This window comes from Ixodes scapularis, unplaced genomic scaffold, assembly GCF_016920785.2.
Source record: "Ixodes scapularis isolate PalLabHiFi unplaced genomic scaffold, ASM1692078v2 PGA_scaffold10__122_contigs__length_95168666, whole genome shotgun sequence".
In the NCBI taxonomy this organism is placed as follows: domain Eukaryota; kingdom Metazoa; phylum Arthropoda; class Arachnida; order Ixodida; family Ixodidae; genus Ixodes; species Ixodes scapularis.
In genome coordinates, this window is record NW_024609836.1 from 34,214,217 (window position 1) to 34,234,992 (window position 20,776).

The window sequence follows — 20,776 nt, forward strand, 5'->3', positions numbered from 1 at the left end:
GCCTAAGAATAATAAAGTGTCATTTATGTATTGATAGTGTAAGCACTCAGACTTCGCGATATCTTTCTGTGGGTTCACTGATCATGAACTGTGCAAGACGTAACCGGTAATATCTTGCATACAGTCTTGACAAACGTTATACTTGTTTAATTACGGTGATTATCATCCAGTACTGAACTCTGCTGTTCCAAGCATTTGACAGTCAAAACTAAGCTATGTTACCAGTAGATACCGCAGTGAGTTGCCTCACTTATACGGCAGTTGCTAGAACAACCTTTGTGGTTACTTCTTACGATCATAAAATTGAACATTTTGGCGGACTTCCTCCTGGTTAGGTAAAAATTAAACTGATAAAACGAACTCTAACCAAGTTTTATTAAAACGAAGGTACCGACGTTTCGGGACCTTCGTTTTAAGCTCGGCCCCTTGATCACGGGTGACTGATTGTTGGGCTGTGGCGAACGGCTTGTTCAAACTTGTTTTTCCGGCGCTTCCCGCGCGGCACCACGCAATCCGGAAACGTAGGTGCTTGTGAGCGTCCCCTTCAAATCACTTTATAGTTTAGGCCAGGGCAACGCACAAGATAAACTGGGCTTGCGATTCACTTTAAGAGCCCAGGTCAGCTTGCATACTTCTGCTTGTGGGCAGCCTGGTAATCCACGGCACTCGACCAGGTTGCCCGCAGGTTAAATCGTCTCTCGTGGTTTCTACCAGGAGGTGGCGAAGCTCAATCGGCCACTCGAGCGGCCCTCCGCCGCTGATAAAAGGCAGGCGCAGAAGTATGTGCGAGGCTTTTTCAGGTCGAGGTGCGGGCGATAACAGTCAATAAATTACTACGTGTTGTTGAACCAGTGTGTGTCATTCTCCGATGCGGGTTACAGCAAGGAAAATACAACAAACTGATACTGGAAGTTTCTGGAAAGTCACAAATTAAAAAAATATGTTGTCTTTTCCGGCCTCGCGTTAAGTTGCACGTCGTTCAACATTATATCTCTTCAAGTGTTAATTGTTTCAACATTTTTGACACTCTGGAATGCTAAGTAGTAGTATAATCTCCAAGATGGTAATTTGTGCGTATGCATCAGGCGTGTGATTTATATATATTTTCATAAAAACGTATTAATAAAACCAGCAAAATATTTCTTTTTCGTTGAAAGAGTTGGAGTTTGTTTTTTAAGCCATACAATTCTCAAATACTTAACTAGGAAGTAAACTGACACATATGGGCAATTCTTTTGCTCAATTGGCAAGAGAAGTTGTTTGCGTTAAGTTCAGTAGAGCAACAAGCAACAACAATATTAATTTTAAGGAACTGCGTGAGATAATGATAGCGAGATTTAAGCTTAAGCGTAAATCTCGCAATTATATATTTTACGAAGTTTTTAAGATTGTTGTTGTTTCTTGTTTTTATTGTTATTATCCTCATTCCTCTGCAAAATCTGAAAATTCAGTCGCTATAAAATCATAGTCTGTCACGCTGATAGCACATGAGCATGTTTTCAGCTACATTGAATTAATCACTACCTTTGATGTAATGTTTTAACGCCATAGCGTTTGGGACCTCGGGTCGCAGAAAATCCAGCGCCGGCGTCGGCACCGGCGGGACCAAAAAATCCCATAATCCAACGCGCGCAGCCACGTGTGACGTGACGTGCGACGTCACGTCACGTCACACGCACAGAAGCTTGCACGGCTCGCCAACAAGCACGCGTTTATTTGAGAAGGCTTTGCGAACGGGGCCTGATAACGCCATCGCGTTCCACCCTTAAAGGAGAAGCTTAAGCCTCCCCCAAATGTTTGCCTCATCGATCACATTTAGTGTTTCTTGTTTTGGGTAAACTCCGATAAACCCCGAAAACAAACCCCCGAGCCGGTCTTGTTAAAAAGGGGAATAAACCAAGTAACCCCAAATTCCACCTGTCCTTGAATAAGGACAACCCGAACCTTCGCGCGAAGACATATTTTCATCTACAGTTTTATTATGTGTTAATCCGGACAACTGCGCCGATACTTTGTTTCACGTTAAGTCCAGATGCAGCCGATGCTACGAGTTGATGGCACCAATCGGACAGCGTCAAAAGCTCACCGTCATGGTGAACGTCATGTTTCTGTACGCGTTCTATCAGTGTTGAGCGAATCATGAACAGAAAAGGCCCATAGACTTGCGCTTTTGACGCTGTTTGCTTTGTTTCATAAGTTCCTTGCGTCGGCTGAGTCTGAACTTAAGCTCAAACAAAGTACAGCGAACTGTCTGCCAGGCTGGGTTTTCCTTCAAAAGAGCACACCATACCTCGTTCCCTGCCTTTATGGGTGGCACGCGATAGCGCTATCGGGCCCCGTTCGCAAAGTCTTCTCATATATATCCTCCGCGCTCGTTCACAAGCCGTGCGAGCGTGTGTGCGTGGCCTAGTCGGTAGCGTCACGTGTCACGTGACGTCACGCGTGACGTTGTGTGGTGTTACGTGTGACGTCACGTTTAACGTCGCACGTGACGTCAAAGTCAAGTGTTTGTGTGACGTCACACAGTTACGTGACGCTGCCATTATGCCATGTGACGTCACGTGCAGCGTCACTTGTAACGTTGCGTGTGACGTCGTGTTTCACGTGACATTACACGGGAGCGATGTGGGATGTTTGAAATTCCCGCGCGAGGTCATGTGGCGTGACGTCTCACCCGTGACGTCACGTCTGACGTCATGACCCTATCGACCAATCAGGGCCTTCTTGTCCCGCCGACGCCGCATATTCTGCGACACGAGCTCCTTAACGCCATCGCCTTAAAATCTCCGACAAACTCGACCTTTGTCCGACGCGAGAAATTGAATACCAAAAAACGTCCAATCTGCGTGGAAAAATAAATCACCAAATAAACAACCCGAATCCAACGAAAAATAAACACCGGAAACACGGGACGCTAATCCTAATGTGTTTTAGGCTATATATACCGTCAGATAAGCAAAGAATAACCAGCCCCCTTTTCCAGCCGTTTTCCCTGGGTCCTCCTAGAACCTCAGACTCTGTCCACTCCTTGATCCATATCAGCTGCCAGGCAAACCCAACTCCGCTACCAAGAAAGAACACCAGTGCCAGAGGTCCATATATTCCGCAAAGTTTTGCAAAGGCCCAGGCTACACCAAAAGCAGTCTGAAAATATACACGGGCACAATGTTCAATTCAATTCAATTTTATAATTCAATTTAATCCACTTTTTATTTCCAACACAGTGTTGGGGGTCCCCGGGCGAAAAAGCTGTCTTGGACAGCTTGAAAGTGCCTGGGGGCCCATGCAGACAGCAACATTTTTGTGAAAAAGTACACAAAATATGACGCGTAACATTATGAGTACACACAAACACAGTGTGAATGTATACAATTCTATATGACACATGTCAAATACTATATAAATATTATCAACCCTTGATGGAAATATAAATGACATAAATGAAATTTCACCAGAGGGCTTGTTTTCTAGCAAAAATTACAATAGGCTTGAGCACGACAACTTTTCCGTATACAAGATAGAGATTAATGCATCTTCATCTGTTGCTTACAAAAAATTCTCGCATCTTTTTACTAGTAAATGTATCAAAGTTAATATTTTGTTTTAGATACTTGTTTAAAATAAAAGGTAAGTTATATGTCAGCGACTACGAGAAGTATTCAGTGCGCTGGCGCGGCACTAACCACCTGCCACAGCTTCGGGTGCGAGGGTCCCTTATTTGTTTCGATAAATCAAATGTCCTGCTTAAAAATGATCTGAAGCTTTCAATTGACAAGAATAAAAAATGCAATAAACGAAATTCATAAATATTTTTTACGCTTATTATACCTGCAAAAATGTTCCAAAAGCCGGGATTCATGATTAAAAACAAATACCTCCACTTGCATAACAATATCAACATTTATCAGACGTTTCGTCTCCTATACGGGAGACATCATCAGTGCGGCCTGGGAACACCCGACTAGCTACCAGAAATCCAACGCTTCTTCTTCCTTCTCTTCATCCGTGGCGCTGGTTCTGCCGACTTTTTCGTCCATGGCATAAGGGAGACATTATCATTGTCTGCCCTCGCTTCAACTTCTTTTTACGTCCGTCCTGGATGGTAAGTTAAATGACAAGTTATTTCAGGATGTCGGTGTATACGTCGGGGAGGGGGCCGCGGTTAGAATTGCAGGCAGATGGGTCACTCCGAATACACCATGATTCCAGAAATCTTCTGGGGCCCCACCGTTGTTCGCGTGCCAGGGTCACAGCATTCGCCAGGTCGAAAGTGTGACCAGTCGTCCAACAATGGTCCACCAGTTCTGTTTTTGATCTTGTGGCATGTGTTGCCTTCTCCACGTCTCTTTTGTGTTCTTTGAGGCGGGTACTCCGTTTGCGGCCAGTTTCTCCGATGTAACACTTGTCACAGTCCTGACAGTTCACTTTGTATACAACACCACTTTGAGATTCAGGAGGGGTTGGATCTTTTGGCTTCGAAATGAGGTCACGTAATTTTATATGGGGTTTGAAAGTTGTTCGTATACCTAGTGGCAGGAGGGACCGGCGAATAGATTCTGAGATGCCTTTTACATAAGGGATAGTCACCACGCCTGCTTTGTAATTATTAGTCGCTTTTGTTCTTCCCTGCTGCATCTGTTTACGTGTGTTTTCAATAAAACCTTGTGAATAACCGCGCCTCAAAAGGGATCCGATAACAGTCTGAACTTCCGATGCTCGTAAATTTGAATTTGAAGGCAACTGTTCCGATCGGCTAATTAAAGTTTTTACAACGGCTCGCTTATGTTCTACAGGGTGGTGAGAATTGAAACTCAAAAAATTACCGGTATCACAAGGTTTACGATACACGGTGGTTTCAATCTGACCGGTGTCACTTCGGCAAACAGTTACGTCCAAAAAAAGTAACGTGCTATTTTGTTAAACTTCTCGCGTGAACTGTATGGAAGGTTCAATGCTGTTTAGGGTTGCATGGAAGTCATCGACGTGATCCTCATTTAAAATAACGAAAGTGTCATCTACGTAACGTCGATAGAATTTGACAGGGCATGCTTTTACTTCTAACGCGGTCTGCTCTATGTGTTCCATTACCAGATTAGCCAAGGTCACAGATACCGGACTACCCATTGGGCAACCCTCAATCTGACGATAGAATTGTCCACGGAAGGTGAAATGCGACTGATTTAGACAAAAACGCAAAAGAATAATAATATCCTCAACTGTCAGAGATGTCCGTGACGAAAGTGTGGAGTCATTACGTAGGCGTGTTTCGGCAACTTCCACTGCAAGAGTGGTCGGAACATTAGTGAACAAAGATATAACATCAAACGAGACCATTACATCCCCCTTGTCCAGAGCATGACCTCGAATTAGGTCAACAAATTCTCGAGAGTTTATAACTGTAAAGTTGTTATTCCCTGTTATGGGAGAAAGCAGCTCTACTAGATATTTAGATAGGTTGTACGTGGGGGAACCAACAAACGACACAATCGGTCGTAGAGGACAATCGGGTTTGTGAATTTCGTCAAGCGGAAGTACTTACGGAATGATTATTGTCCCAGATTCACACAAGGAACTTCGGTAAAACAAAAGTACAAACATGTATGAATATTAACGTAACAACACCGCCATCAAAGTTCTTGCAAATATTAATGGGATACCTGGCCAGGACAAAGCCTCTGATCAAGGCCATTTTCAGGGTTCATTCTTTATTTGTTCTTCAATTCGGCAGCATTGGGAATGCTTGGGCAGGATTGGGAAATTGCACCTTTACTTAAATAGACTTCTTTTGTAAATCTAACTGAAAGGCACATTTGTCTATAAAGCGAGCTAAATTGAACGAGCTTAGTGTGAAGAATTAATATGAAGATATTAGTCCTTTATTTTTAACGAAGCGTTAAGTTTAAAGCCTACTAAACTCAGTTTTTGCTAAGTTTGCTGCGATTTGGTATGAAGATAAGCTACAGTGTCAATTTTTTGTATATTAATAGCTGTTTTACATGTATTTTGTCAAGGTGCCTTCAGCCAAAGGGAAAATTTGCCGAAGAAGGTCTAACGAAAAAGATCACATATGAACACCCACGTCGAAAGGCATCTGCGAGAAAAGTGGAACAAGAGGTCACAGATGCATTGTAATATGCTTCTCGGTTGTTATTGCGATTCAGGCCTGATTCAAATACGAATTTATTTGAGAGACCAGGGCAGATTGATTTGTAGAACTAGTTTTCTTGTGGCTCATGCAGCGAACATCTCTATTAAAGTCGCAGCATTATCTGGGATGACATGTATATTTGTTGGTTATGGTACAAAGTAACACACGCAGGGCTTTCTATTATAAGGGTAATGGTCGCACGTTCTCGTATTGTGCGGAAATACATATAAGTTCACGTATCAAAAGAAGCCCTCTATGTTTTTCTGTGATACATGAGGTACTATACAGTTTAGCACTTTGTTCCCGGATCACAACAGACGAGATTAAAGCTCTTATTTCCTATAAGAATATCCCATAACCTCGTGTGCAAAAACCTCAAAGGAAATTCGCGTAACCTAAAATTGTTTCCCTAGGATTCGTTTCCCGCATTAAATATATCCGGTATATTTCCTACCTTGGATGAAGTCGTCAGTTCGTCCACTGTAATTCTCCCTTGAGATTCATCGACTGTCACGTAATCTATGTCGGCGCTGTTGTCGAAAAGACACATGATTATTTATCTAAGTGCCGAAATGATTTCAGAATAATTGTAATAGCATATACTTTAACAGCATTACTGGTATACAACACCAATTCTACGATAACTTCGAAAAACTACGTAACCAAAAAAGAGGCTGTCAAATTTATTACGTTAAATATATAATTTTATACATATGAATTCCTGAAAATGCAAGCTGCAATCAAAATCGCGTTTTTGATTCCTGCTGGAACAGGGTATTTTGATCAGAATTACTATCATTTAATGTGATGGATACAAAACCAATGCACAATGGGATGCAACATTTTGACAAAGCCCACTTTGACTTCCTGTTTCAAAGAAGCTTGCAAAATGTATTCCCAACGCGGAAGAAACACTCGCCGAAGTGGGACGCCTAAGTTTATTGAAGTCCTAAAAGTGTTAAGACATACATTCAGCTCCTCAGATACAAGTCTAATTTCTCATGTGACCTTTAAAGCATTTTATTTTACATGATTGCGTACGAAGTTGAATGGTGATCAAAATATACCTTTGTTCTTATAATCTATAGGCTATCAGTTTGGTTATAATAGCAGTTACTATGTTCAAAAATCGTTTTAATAATAGTGTTTTCATTTTAAAACAAGGTTAGGTTTCACGCAACACACGAACTCCCTACCTTAGTTCAGGCGCTGAGTCAGATCGCAAATGCACCCTCTCGTGCTGGATATGACTTGAGCGACTCTGACGAGCAACCAACTCTTTGGCATCTCGGTAGGAAGACACCGTTCTGTCATGTACGAGCAGCAGCTGGTCCATGTTCCGCAACAGGTTGCTGTTATTTGTAACTAAAATTCTAGTCTGTATAAAACATTTTTGATGTTGTGTACGTCAGCATCAATATCAGAGAGATAGTGTCTAATCACGTGAATCGCATTTCTACACCACCAAACTAATGAACACATTCTTATTCACTTTTAGTCTAAAATAAAAATGGTAAGATATGCTTCTGCACACTTTTTTAAATGCACAAACAATAGGCTGCCATAATGTTTAAAAAATATGTCAAGTAATAATTTTTTTTTAATGTGGTCGGAATATAACGGAATATACTTGGGTATATCTTAACAAAGGTAGACTTTTTATCTTTAAACCGGATGGAAGCTATGCATGTGTATACAAAAAAACTGTGAGATTTTTTTTTTCAAATAACTAATTACGAACAAGACACAACTTTAGGTATTTAAGGGCCGGTTGCACCAACGCCGCTTACCTTAACCCAAAGGGGCACTTTCCTAAGCCGGCTTAGCGCCCTAAACCGAGCTCAGGTAAGCACTGGTTTAAATTCCGGTTGCACCAACGTAAAGCCGGCTTTACAGACGCGCCCCTAGCTAAACGCTGGATTTGCCTAGGGAATGTAGGAACAAACAGAACGAACTAGGGAACGCTCAGAGGGACGAATACGATTGGCGGAGAGGAATCACGTGATGTAAACAAAAAACTGCTGCTAGGCGTCGTAGGCGTCTGCTTTTCGCTGTATTTCTTCGGTGAGTAACGAATTAAAGGTCCCCAAATTTAATCATTTTTTCGCTTAACTTTCAATAACAGAAGTCAAAGCTTTAAATGAACACGAATGCTCTTTACATTTGCGATTATGTGTTTAATATCGGTTGATAACAGGATATCTTGACAGTGGCAGTAGTTTTCGTTCTCACACTTTGAGGTGAAGGAGCCATCGGGGGCCCCAAATGTCACCGAACGGGAGAAGGACACTCTACTCGCTACATCGCTGAAGACTAAGTAGGCAGGTAAGATTACTACTAAAATCAAGTCATGCCCAAGACCGATGGAGTTCAAAACAGTGACAAACTCGCCACGGCAGCTGCGAAAATGCCCGGAATCGTCGAAGTCGTCGATAGGTCAGGTCACGAGACCTTGCATCGACGGTACTCGTTGCTATCAGCACGGTGACAGAACTGTATTGTACCGTCGTTGAACATCCTCTGCAGCCTCAAACGGACTTCAGTTTCACACTGTCGAGTTCATAAAAAAAAAATCTCCCACTAGTACATCACATCGTGCCGATAAGAACGGTCGTCTCTTCGCATCACCTGCCCCAGCCTGACAGATACAGCAATGAACGAATATAACATAGTAGTCGTTACGGTTTGTCGTCGCCACGAATGAAAGATATAAAACAAAATGTTCCTAAAAAATCGCGATCACCAAAAACGTTACGGAGGACGCAAGAAGGCGCAACTTTCAACTGAATTTTATTGAAAACGTGTTCCGGTATATATTCTCAACCATCGTCACAATGACAGCAAACGACAAAAGTAAAGGAAAAACACCATCACAGAGCACAACTGGGAAACAACACTATCTCGTTCTCAGAAACGAATGAAAGATATAAAGCAAAATATATAAAAAATGCGATCACCAAAAAGGTTACGGTTATGGAACGATACAGTTTTCTGAAGCCAACATTCTACTCGCGAGATAAGGAAAATTCACTGAAGATTGTCTCAAAACTCAGAAAACGAAAGAAATTGAATTTTCGCTGTTTTATTACTTAAAAGCGCCGCAATCTAATGCAAACGGCAGAGGTGTCGACAATCAGCTGATCGCCGAGATCATGTACTGTACTGCCACTATTCAACGCGCTGATCAGATAGAAGGATACGCGCTGCAAGTGTAAATAAACAAGGTGGTAAATAAAAATAACATACAGCTATGCGAAAATCAGTAAGTACATACGAATAAGCTCGTTGACAGAAGAACCAACGGGAAGACGGACGTGAGCCCCACAGCTCCGTACTTTTCTCGGTTAGGGCTAACACGCCCTGAGAGTGGAGAGCCAACTTGAAAACAGGGGTCGATAAACACTTCACGCGACAATATTTTGCATCCTTGTCACAATCGAAGGTCATTCTGTCGAGACTTTTACGCTGATGTAGCCTAAAACACTTTGCACAACCAATTTCGTCCACCGCCATAACCGCCACAAACCAGCCGCCATGTTTTAAATCCAGGATTAAGAAACAACCAAAAGCAAAGCGCCCAATGTTGAGCGCTCAAGTTAAGCGTAGTTTAGTGCTAGGTTTAGCGATAAGCGATTTTGGTGCAACCGAACGAAACCAAAACTAAGCTTAGGTTCCCGGCTAAGCTCCGCTTTGCGCTAAGCGGCGTTGGTGCAACCAGCCCTAACTCCTTGAACAACTGCATGCAATAGTTTGAATTCCGAACATGTATTACCTATTTTAAGCTTTTTTAGAAATAGTTTAGCATCCAGTTGAGCATAATTTACAATTCATTAGTAACATCATACTTTTTGGCGAGTATAATAAGATTATCTGCTCAAGCTTCCTCTAAATATATAGTTTCCTCGAGGGTTTGTATCGCGAAATATGAAAAAACGGGCCTGTCAAGAAAAAAGGTAGATTTTGTTTTAGCAAATCATTCGTCCCACTCAATATATAGTTTTTAGCTTCCTTCTTTACCAATTATTTTTCTTCTACACTAGGTCAAAGGCAAAAATAATTCGAATGTTCATGAGATAGCTGTTTATACTAATATAGTCAAGGGTAGCCAAAGGAACTTAAGACGTTGTTTATTGTGTTCGTGCTTCTTGGTTCAAAATCCGTTCTCTTGCGTTTCATTCGGCAAATGCCACAATCTCAGTATTTACGAAGCTATAATAAAGCTCCCGGAACCTGCCAGGCCCGTCGTTTCTTCGTCGTAATTGACTGTACTAAAGTTTCTATTGCGTAACCCAAAATGTTAATTAAAATCTACAATTCAATTCTCCCGCGGGATATCTACGTGGCTTACATGACAATATTGATAACATTATCACAGCATTATTAATTTTTCCTACCGCTGAATATACTAAAGATTAACTACCACTAAATTGGTAGTTGGGGAAGGCGCCCGAATGGTCACTGCAGTTCTTGTAACCCGCCTTCTAAAAAGCGCAAGATTCAGGGTTAGGATTTCATCTCTCCTATCTCAGTAGAACTCACTTCGAGTGATGTCCCAAAATTGAGCTGTGATAAAAAGTTTAAATAATGTTTTGCATATCATCAAAAATTCGTACACTAACGTAGTTTAACGCAGAGTACAGGGACTGACCGAGAAAATTAAACGCGGGTTTTCGGCCTGCAAAAATAAACTGTATAGTCCAACACGCGGCTCTGACGTGACGCCTCTGCGGTGGCGCTGTTGTCACCACGGCGCATGCGCAGAAGCTTCACCTCACGCGAATCGTGTTTCTGTTCTCGCGCAGTGCCCCTACCTTGTGTAAGAAAACACAGGCTTGTTTTTCAAACAGAGTGTTGGTCTATACGCATCGCAGAAAGCTGAAACTACGTCAGGACGTGACGCTACAATTGGTGAAAAATTGCGGAAGTTCAAGAACATGACGTTAACTGGATCAAAAGATATGAGACATAAACTAAATATTTTTTATGAGTCGAGGTACACCGAAGCCTATTATGTATGATGCCAAAAATTACATTGTGGGCGCCTCTAGCATTAATTGCAGTAAAGGGCACTTGCCAGCAAGAAGAGGCAATCTTGTTCTTCCTAACTGACAAGTGTAGTCATGAAAACAAATGCTACAGGCGTTCACAATGTAATGTTTTGGTTTGATGAATATGATGTCAAGCCTTGGACCTCGGCTCAGAGAATTTTTTTTTCTTTCTTTGTGGTAACGTCATACTCTCAAACTTTCGAATTACGTCACCCTCCCTGCCAACGCACTATCCCGGAGTTTCATCTTTCTGCGTTGCGTAGTTCATTCTTGCGAAACGAGAAACCAAGTTTAATTTGAACCATCGATTCTTGTAGGTTGCTCGAACTAACTGAAACTTTATGTTTGTGTATTCGGCGCGCAGCAGCGCTTTACCTTTTACTTCTGACCTTTTAAGATCTACGATAAATATCACAAGGGGGTGGCCCATTTATACTAAAGTCATGCGATACGTCTATTATTAGCAATGTCTACCTTTATAATATTTAAAAATATATGCACATTAAATGCATCACTTGGCTCAAATACAAAAACAAAAAAAAACCTCAACGCCAGTTGGTCATGTCGTATTACACCTGAGACTGCGGTGGAAGAAATCGGAAGAACTTTCAGTAGAAGGAACAGACACAGAGAACGTCTCAAAATTTTGAGACGTTCTCTGTGTCTGTTCCTTCTACTGAAAGTTCTTCCGATTTCTTCCACCGCAGTCTCAGGTGTAATACGACATGATTAGCTACCACCAGCTCGCCTGCACTCTCACCGTCTTTTCACTAAACGCCAGTTGGTTGCTTGTGAATATGGCTCCTTACGTACACCAATGCAAGCCAAATCATTTGATGTTTTTCCAGAAGCGAAGAACCCACGAGCAAATCCGGTAAGCATAGTAGCGTCTTCCATTCACAGTTTGAAATTTGGGATTTGTAATATTCGGTTGCATGCCGCAAAAAAGAAAACAGCTTGCAAATTTAACCTTGCAGCACACGTTTAAAAAATAAAAAACACCAAATTCATTTTATTAAATACGCTGTCCGTGTCGAGAGCTGTCTGCTTCGTATAATGATTAAATGAAGCTGAAATTACACGGATGTGTGGCTACTATTAAAATTTAGTATGAAAGATAAACAAATTATACAGAAGTTCACCACTGGCCGTACTCGTAGCCGCCCAGTTTAAGAATCTAGGATAGTGTGTTTTCTAGAAAGAAAAAAAAAACAAGTCTTTGGGCCTGCGTAAAAAAAACTCTACACATCGCGGGAAGCCTAAACTCTGTGAAAATGGGAGTCTTGAGAGTGGGATAGAACGCGAATGTTTGAGCCATGACCGTTAAGGGAGTCAAGATATAAAAACACGAGACCAATGTTTTTTATGAGCCGATGTCCAGCTGAGCCTGCTATCGTTAAAACAAGAACTGACGTTGTGGGCACGGGTGGCATTTATATCGACGAAATAAACTTGCCAGGAAAAAGATATGTTAAGACAAAACCCCGAGACCGAGGAAAAGACGAAAGACAGCACAGCACACACAGAGTCTCAAAGTCCTAAATTATGTTAAACCTTCACCAGTTTGTTAGCGCCCTAACTTTTTTGTCCATAGAATGGGGTTTTCTTTCTTTCTGACAAGTTGTTTTCACTTAAGTAGATCGCAAAGGCCTTTCTTGTTTTTCAGATATTAGTCTTACGTAAGCGTCGTCTTAAAAAATTATTTATTTCTATTTTTGATTTAGGCTTTTCCCTGGAACTTTCGCTTTCTATTCCAACCACAAGCGTCAGGTTCTCATTATGCTTCAACTTCCTGCGATGCGCAACGTTTATAAACGGGGGCCGGAAAAACATTGTCATTTATTCTCAAAAACACCTGGTATGATGTGCATCCAGGCGGATTTGTTTACAAACAAGCGGTTCAGCTTACACAAGCTCAAACTTTCAACTGTCGCCACGTCGTTTTCTTAGCAGTCAACAACTCTATGGCGACATCGACCAGTAAGCGCTGCCGAAATTTTTATTCTTGTGGTGAGCTGCGCAAGGAACCTCAGTCGGTGTTCCGTCGTCTGCAGTGCAGATAATGTTTTCGCCCCTCAAACACGAGAAGGAAACATGGTACACGCGAAGTGAACTTTGTCGTAAAGCTTGCGAAGCTCGTTGGTATTCACCTGAACCTCGATTTAACGAAGTCACAAGGACCCGCTAATCATTTCGTTAAATCGAGAACTTCATAAAATCGAAAAAGACATTTTTCGGCCATCGGCTGCGCGGGGGAATCCGAATTTCTTCGTTAAATTGGGGAATTCGTAAAATCGAGTTTCGTTAAATTGGGTTCAACCGTATTTTGTTTGTTTTGCAAAAGGGCTGTATAATTGATTTCAGAAGTGATGGCATTGAAACGAAACTGTACCATCAAGGTTTTCGCTAATTGTGAAGAATAGCTTCATGAAGCTCTTCCTGTAGTCGGTTTACTTTCATTTTTTTTATATATAGTGCGTCGAAATGCCGAGGCTCGATCTAAAATGTGCCGTAAGAATTAGTACCTGCACATAGCAATCTATACTTTTCGTGAAAGGTGTATATCACTGTGGGCTTTACCTTCTAAAGCTACAAGGCATAGCTTCCTTTGTGTGCAAACTTTGGCCAAAAACTTGCCATGGTGAATGGCGAACGGCGAACGGCGACGCAGACAACAGAGTCGAGTGATGGGGCGTGTTTGGTGCACGTATTGATAGATGGCGCTACCTCTAGAGCAGCGTCGGAACGTGTAGCCGTCCAGAGAAGGAAAGCAGACGACACGCAGACGAAATCCGTTGGCAGCAAAAGCGCCATCATTATGCAACCGCGTTTTCTCTTGTTTTCCTTACTTCAAGATTTACTGTCCTTGTCCGCATTTATTTTGAAACCAAAGATACGTACAAAAATGTCATGTTCATGTTAATGGACCACGGTTGTCGTGGGCAGTTTTGATATCTCTAAAAGGCAACGCAATCTATCAATACGTGCGCCAAACGCGCCCGTCCCTTGACTCCGTCGTCTGCGTCACCGTTCGTTGTTGACCCTGGAATGTTTTCTGGCTCTATATTTTACAGGCAGACAGCTACGGCTTGTAATTTTGCAAGATAAAACCCGCCTCCGAATTGCACCTTTGACGATAAGTTTAGATTGATGCGTGCAGAAGCTGATTTTTGCGGCCAATTTTAGAGCGAGCCTCGGTATTTCAAACACCCTATATACCTTCATGATTTTCTGGAAGGCAACGGCTATGTATGGCTATGTACATTTGTGTGAAAAATCAGCCAGAAGGATGTCGTGATAATGCCTTCTTGGGTGGAAACTGTGAACACTATTGTCGCTCACGGTTGCTTCGTTGTTTTAATGTTCTGCACGTAACTGCGAATAGCACACCACACACTTTTATCACAATATATGTATTGACTTCTCAACTGTTTTTGTCACAGCCTTAAAATATAAAAAATACCTTGTTTCGAAGCATCCCGTTCCTTCCGAGAACATTGTCAAAGACCCTTCCCGACACTTTGGTGTCAAGTGCGCTTAAAGGGTCGTCAAAAAGATAAACTTCAGAACGACTGTAAGCTGCTCTTGCAAGGGCAATACGTTGCTTTTGGCCGCCACTCAAAGTTTCACCCTGGTAAATATAAATATTATTACAAATTGAACTTTATGTGATTATAGACGCTTTGGTTTTTGTTATAATTGCTTAAGGTTTGTGTTATAGTTGTAGTTGTGAAGTAGGTTTTAAGATGAAGCAAAACCAATATTTAAAATGTGCGAGGAGACATAGTCAAAAATGGCCATATGTTAATTTTTATTACTGCTTTTCAGCCGCGTTCGTTTTAAAACAGAGTGTAAAATAAACAGTTCAAGTTCAACCTGTAACGATCCAGGAACGGTCACTTGCTTGTGCCCAAATAGAATAAATTGTTTTATCGAAAAAATAATTTACACCAACATCGCAACGCAAAGAGTTGGATGTATTTTTGTCTGTGCGTTTTACTTGCTTTTCTAATTGAGGACGGGGAATAAGATGGGGTGTTACACTGTTAAATGTAAGTGTGTCCGTTTTGACAACCACGTTCGTGATGACATGGCTACAGCGTCTTTACTTAGCGAGACATAGCATAAGGCACTTTCTCGACATTGTCTACGTGTGATTTTGAAATCTACTTAAGGCCCTTCTTTAACGCCCATTTTTCAAATGTGGTTGGAGAAAATATAATGGTCATTAAATAGCCAAAACCATTTTTTTTAATTTTAGAACTCGGGTTTTCTCTTCTAATACATGACACATTAAGAAATGTACTTTATCCGCATTAATAACCATAAATCAAAAAAAGTAAATGAAGAGATTAATGTATATGGTCAACTACGTTTTCATGAAATGGTCGTCGAGCACAGGATGATGGCACAACAGAGAATGTTTACGTATATAAGTAATATCCTTTTTGTGACAGAATTATTAATTGCTAAAATTGCACAATCTAAAGAACTTGGAACAAAATTACTTCTCGTCTTTCCTTATTTACCGCAGTGCTGTGCTTATATGTGCCCTATATATTACACACTTCCCAGTGTCTTTTTTGTATGAACAAAGTTTTCCAAGGCAGCAATGTTTCTAACAATCAGTGTTAATTTGTAGCTAAGTTTGGTGTTCATGCTTCAAAGGGGCATTAATTTGTCGCCTCTATTACTTTGGCTGATTTGCAATTGAAAAAGGGCCGGCATTCATTAGTTCTGCAATGGGGGAATATCATTAATAAATAAATAAGGATCATTAAAAAGTTCACGGGTTTGTTGTGTCTTACGCTAAGGCAAATATAGATGACTTTACTTTTATATTATCTGACATCAAATGTAAAAAAAATACATATGGTACGATAAATGTTTGTTCCTCAGTATTCATAATAACGATTAATAGAGAGTGTTTTTGCCAAACAATTGTCAAAACCCAGCTGAAGAAGGGTGGCCAATATTAGCGCGGTTAGAGTTTATCATGTTTAAAACAATTATAAAAACTGGGCTAACAATAAATTACAAGCTTAAAAAATCTGGGTTAATAATGACTTACAAGATTAGAAAAGTGATCTATCATTGGTTGTCAATATTGGGGAAAGCTGGTATAACTGGATAACTACATTGGAGAAATTGGTTTGTGATTGAATTACAATATTGTAAATACCTGAATATAATTGGTTAACAATTTTGCACTAAAATGGTGAATCATTGGATGCCAATTTTAGAAGTTGTGGAATAATACTGGATAACAAATCAAAATCGCGGCATAATATTGTATACCACTATCATAAATACTGTCCTATAATTCGAAAGTAATATCTAAAATCACATCCTATCATTGGACGCCGATATTGAAAATGCTGGAATTTATAATGTAATCCAATATTGGGGATTACGCCATAATATTGGTTAGACATTTTGGTATTTCATTGTATAAATTGGAATGTTTATATTGGAATAATGATGAGAGTAACGACGGATCGTCATTAGCCCAATATCGAAAACATCATTAGTACAACGTTGGAGCGGGTTGCACCCCAGTATTGGGTCCAATATTGGAATCTAATGAATCAAGTATTGTGCCAAAGTTAAGCCTACTCTGGTGTGCTGCCTGGGTACACTTACCCCTCAGAAATTAAGAACAAAAATAATCAAACTCACGCACTTTCCAAAAAAATCACAGCCTGTCTCTTTTCTAATAGGGCCTCAGGTAATTCGTCGGTGTCTCGTTTTTGTTGCAATGAATCAAATTCTTTTATGAGAAAACAAGTAGCATCTGTCTTCTTTCTGTACCAACGTCAAAACTCGTTGAGCATGAAATTATAAAAGTCTAGTAAGAATTTACTCTATTCTTTTTTTTTTCAAAATTTCTGGCATTTTAGTTATTATATATTGTATGCTTTCCCTGATTATTGTAAACTTCTAAAGATAAATATTTCAGGCTAATGTGCCCTAATCAGTGGAAAGACAGGCACCACTTACTTTTTCTGAAACCTGCGTCATATCACCGGCAGGAAGGGTCCGAATGTCTTGTACAAGCTCACATGCTTCTAAAACACGGCCATAGCGCATTGGATCAAATTGGCTACCGAATACTATATTCTCTCGAACAGTCATGTTGAACAGGCATGCCACCTGTGGAACGTAGGCAATACGGCCCTGCAAATTCAAATAAAAAAAAAACATTTACAGACATTTTGAAATCTCAAAGAGAGTTTGCGAAACATTTAAAGGCGCATTCGGCTAACCAATAAACCTTTTTTTAAGCACCCTTGCAAGACACGAATACGTTTATTACATTATAGTTTCCCTGAAAAAACTTTCGCACTTTTGGGGAGGATGATGATGATCATGATTTGCAGCACTTCCCTTTAACGCGGGCTGCGCCATGGTGTGGTGCCTAGCTTGTGGAGTTTAAATGGTCCTTTTCTGTAACCTCAGCAACCAATTTCCCAGGCGCCTTTTGGTTTTTCTACCACCCCGTTGGCCTTCGGCGTGGCGTCATCACCGTTGACGTTGTTTCTGCACGCGGATGACACAGGCTCCAGGACAGGCTAGCAGCCCAGCGCCTCCGCCATTGAAAAGCCCGAGGAGTGGCGCTTTCTAGCGGCCACCTCAGGAACTAACGCTGTGTGGCAAACAAACCCTCCAACCGCGGTCATTACTGCATTCGCTGCCAAAGAAGACGGCGACGCAAGGCTCGTGAAAGGTATGTACACTATTCTTTTCTGCTAAGCGCCTCTAAATATAAGTAATCTAGTTGTCTCTTGAGTTCAATGTCACCTAAGTCCTCTTAGAAGGAAAAACAAACGCATGTGTGGGTACGCTCGGGTACCGCGCGCGCTGGATCGTCCGTGGCCGGCACGACGTCCCGTGTTTATTTTTTGTTTTTCTAGATGGTTCACGAAATGCGCGCTTCACTCTTTCAGTTACCCTGTCTCTCGGGACGATCATGAACCCCACCGGCGAGCCGACGATCGAAGTTTTCCGCCGACAGGAAACCCATGAATACTTATACCCGGTTCAAAAGCATGCTTTGAGCACTGCGGTATGCAGCAAGTGTGCACCATATCGCTACAAACAAGTAGCAAGTATGCAGTGAGCGCGGAAACTACGCAGTGATGCGCTAGGCGAGTGCTTAGTGTCGGCGTCGTTTGCCACACTGCGATTGTTTGAGGTGATGATGATGATAATAACACTGTACCCCCTATAGTTCGATCTCCTCTCAAATGCTAACATCGCGAGAGACATTTTGAGATGGAAGCAACTCTGAAGGATGCCTCTATTTCCAGACGACGATCTCGAAATAATGGTATAGATATAATATAAATATAATAAAAGTATGGGTCGAAGTATGTTACAAAACCAGAAAAACAGCTTAACGCGGTATTCATTTCTCGGCACACATTTTATGATAGGAGTAATTCCGAAACATGCCAGTGGGCAGCGCATCTCTCGTGTAAAATATTTTAATGCGCGTATAGACACCGTCTTAACAAGACAGTGTCTTTGCGTTAACAAATCATATTTATTTTATGTGGGTAGTGCGATAAGAATATTCGCAGTAGTTTTACGCTTGTCTTATTATCATTATTACTATTACTATTTTCGTTACTGTCTCATAATTTTTTATTCTAAGTTTCACACGCGTGCCGACAATTACTATGCTGAAAATTTATCTTATTTTGTTTTACTTCTATAAAATATATCAGCTCCCAAAGCCTGAACCATATATAGTGTACAGAGCATTGACTTTCTTCATTTCTTTAGCGCGAAAGCGTTTAGGAGCTCGCGTCGGAGAAAGTCCGACGTCGGCGTCGGTAGGACGGAAAATTCCCATTAAGCAACACGCGCAGCCACGTGTGTCCCACGTGACGTCACACGTGGCCGAGCGCGTCGCGTTCTGGGATTTGCCCGCTAAATTTGGCAGAAAACTTTTCCCGCCAAATTTAGAAGATAATTTTCCTGCCATGCTTAGCAGAAGCTTTCCCCGACAAATTTAGCGGAAAATTTCCCGCCATATTTAGCGGGCAGTTTTCTAGCGAAATCTAGCAAAGAAGTATACTGCCAGATTTAGCGGAAAATATTACCACCCAATTTACCGCGTCGATAGGGTAATGATGTCACAGCCACGTGGGATGTCAAATGACACGTGAGGCTATCGACCATATCACGAACACACGCTTGCACGGACTGGCAACAAGCACGCGTTTGTACGAGAAGCGTCTGCGAACGGAACCCGATAACGCTATCACGTTCCACTCCTAAAGGCGAAACTTAGGCAACCCCCAAGTTGTAGTTGTTTTTTTTCTTTTGTGTGTATTTATTGCTCAGTTGTGTTCCAACACCAAGACCTCTAGGTATTTCCTGGGCACTGTACATTATAGATGAATTCACAGGTTTATTTAATAATATTATTATTATTATTGTTATTGTCGGTGATATTAATCGTTACGCCGAACCCGAACTAAAAGAATGTTTCGTAATCGGTTAATAGGACATACGCCGTAAATATTGCATTCATTTTTTTCCGGGAAAGTTGAGTTTGTGACATACAGGCACTTAAAATAATTTTATTGGGAATTCCGTCTCTTCTAAATGAAGAAATATCAACGTGAGCACATGGCATAATAATTTATTCTAATGTCGCTGCTGCGAGTACGAAACAGCGGCTCGCAGTCGGACACGCAGAACACATATAGCAGCTGGTCACACAAAATTGCTCGCGTACAGAAGGCCTCAATACCCGCACTACTTTAACATGCTTACATTGACTTTCATGACTCCTCGAATGCAGTGCATGTCACCAAGAATAGCGGCGAGAAGGGCAGACTTTCCTGTTCCAATGGCACCGGCGACGCCAACGATTGATCCAGACACCACGCGCAAGGACACAGAATGGAGAGCTGGCGTTTTCTGGTTTTTTGTCCAAGCGAAAGAGCATTTCTCCATAGCGATAGCGCCTGAGAGAGAGAGATAAGAATTTGTATCATGAACAATTCTTACATAACGCTTAAATGCCTTGAAATTTAATGTTCTAAATACCTTTTAAAGTGCTCTTTAGTTGATTATGCTACTCGAAAACTTCCGTATGTTTAAGCATTCTTTAAAATATTCAATAATTTCAACATCAGACCAGTCTGAGCTTTAAAGCCTTGTAAATTGAGTTTTTTAATGCAACCTAGAAATGTTTATTTTTTGTTTTAACTGTTCATCTGCAATTAAAAATAATTCTACATTTGATATTTGATAGTAAATACGAAAGACCTTGATACCTAAGAATTAGGGAAAAATGGGCCCTCTTTAGGGAGGGAAGGCCTGAAAATGACCTAATGAATTATACCAGATTCCTTCAATTCGGTACTAGTCACGAAACATCTCAGTAACTATGTGAGAGAGCTTGGTATTCGAACAAGCGCGGCGCTAGCATCGACAAGGGGGCTGAGAGCAGTTAATCTAGTTAGCAACACTGGGAGTCTGACAACCAACGTGCCAACCACACAGGAAGGAAGAAGAGTGGAGGGGGAAGAGGCACGGGAATATATTAGGCAGACAATCGAAG

At 41.3% G+C, this 20,776-nt stretch overlaps 2 protein-coding genes across 2 annotated transcripts in view; both read right to left on the minus strand.

Annotated features, from left to right (window-relative positions):
- The window catches only part of LOC121047289 (ATP-binding cassette sub-family C member 2-like), a 40,118-nt gene extending 33,420 nt beyond the window's left edge, over positions 1-6,698 (minus strand). The window contains exon 1 of the mRNA XM_040502412.1: positions 6,603-6,698. Coding sequence (XP_040358346.1) covers positions 6,603-6,698 — 96 coding nt within the window. The remainder of the gene's footprint in view (positions 1-6,602) is intronic.
- A 642-nt stretch (positions 6,699-7,340) lies between these two features.
- LOC8040350 (multidrug resistance-associated protein 1-like) lies at positions 7,341-20,166 on the minus strand. The gene is made up of 4 exons (XM_040214393.2): positions 19,984-20,166; positions 17,197-17,373; positions 14,660-14,827; positions 7,341-7,526 (listed from the first exon to the last, which is right to left on the minus strand). Exons 1-4 carry the CDS (start codon positions 20,164-20,166, stop codon positions 7,341-7,343), a joined length of 714 nt encoding a protein of 237 aa, XP_040070327.2.
- Between the last annotated feature and the right edge of the window lie 610 nt (positions 20,167-20,776).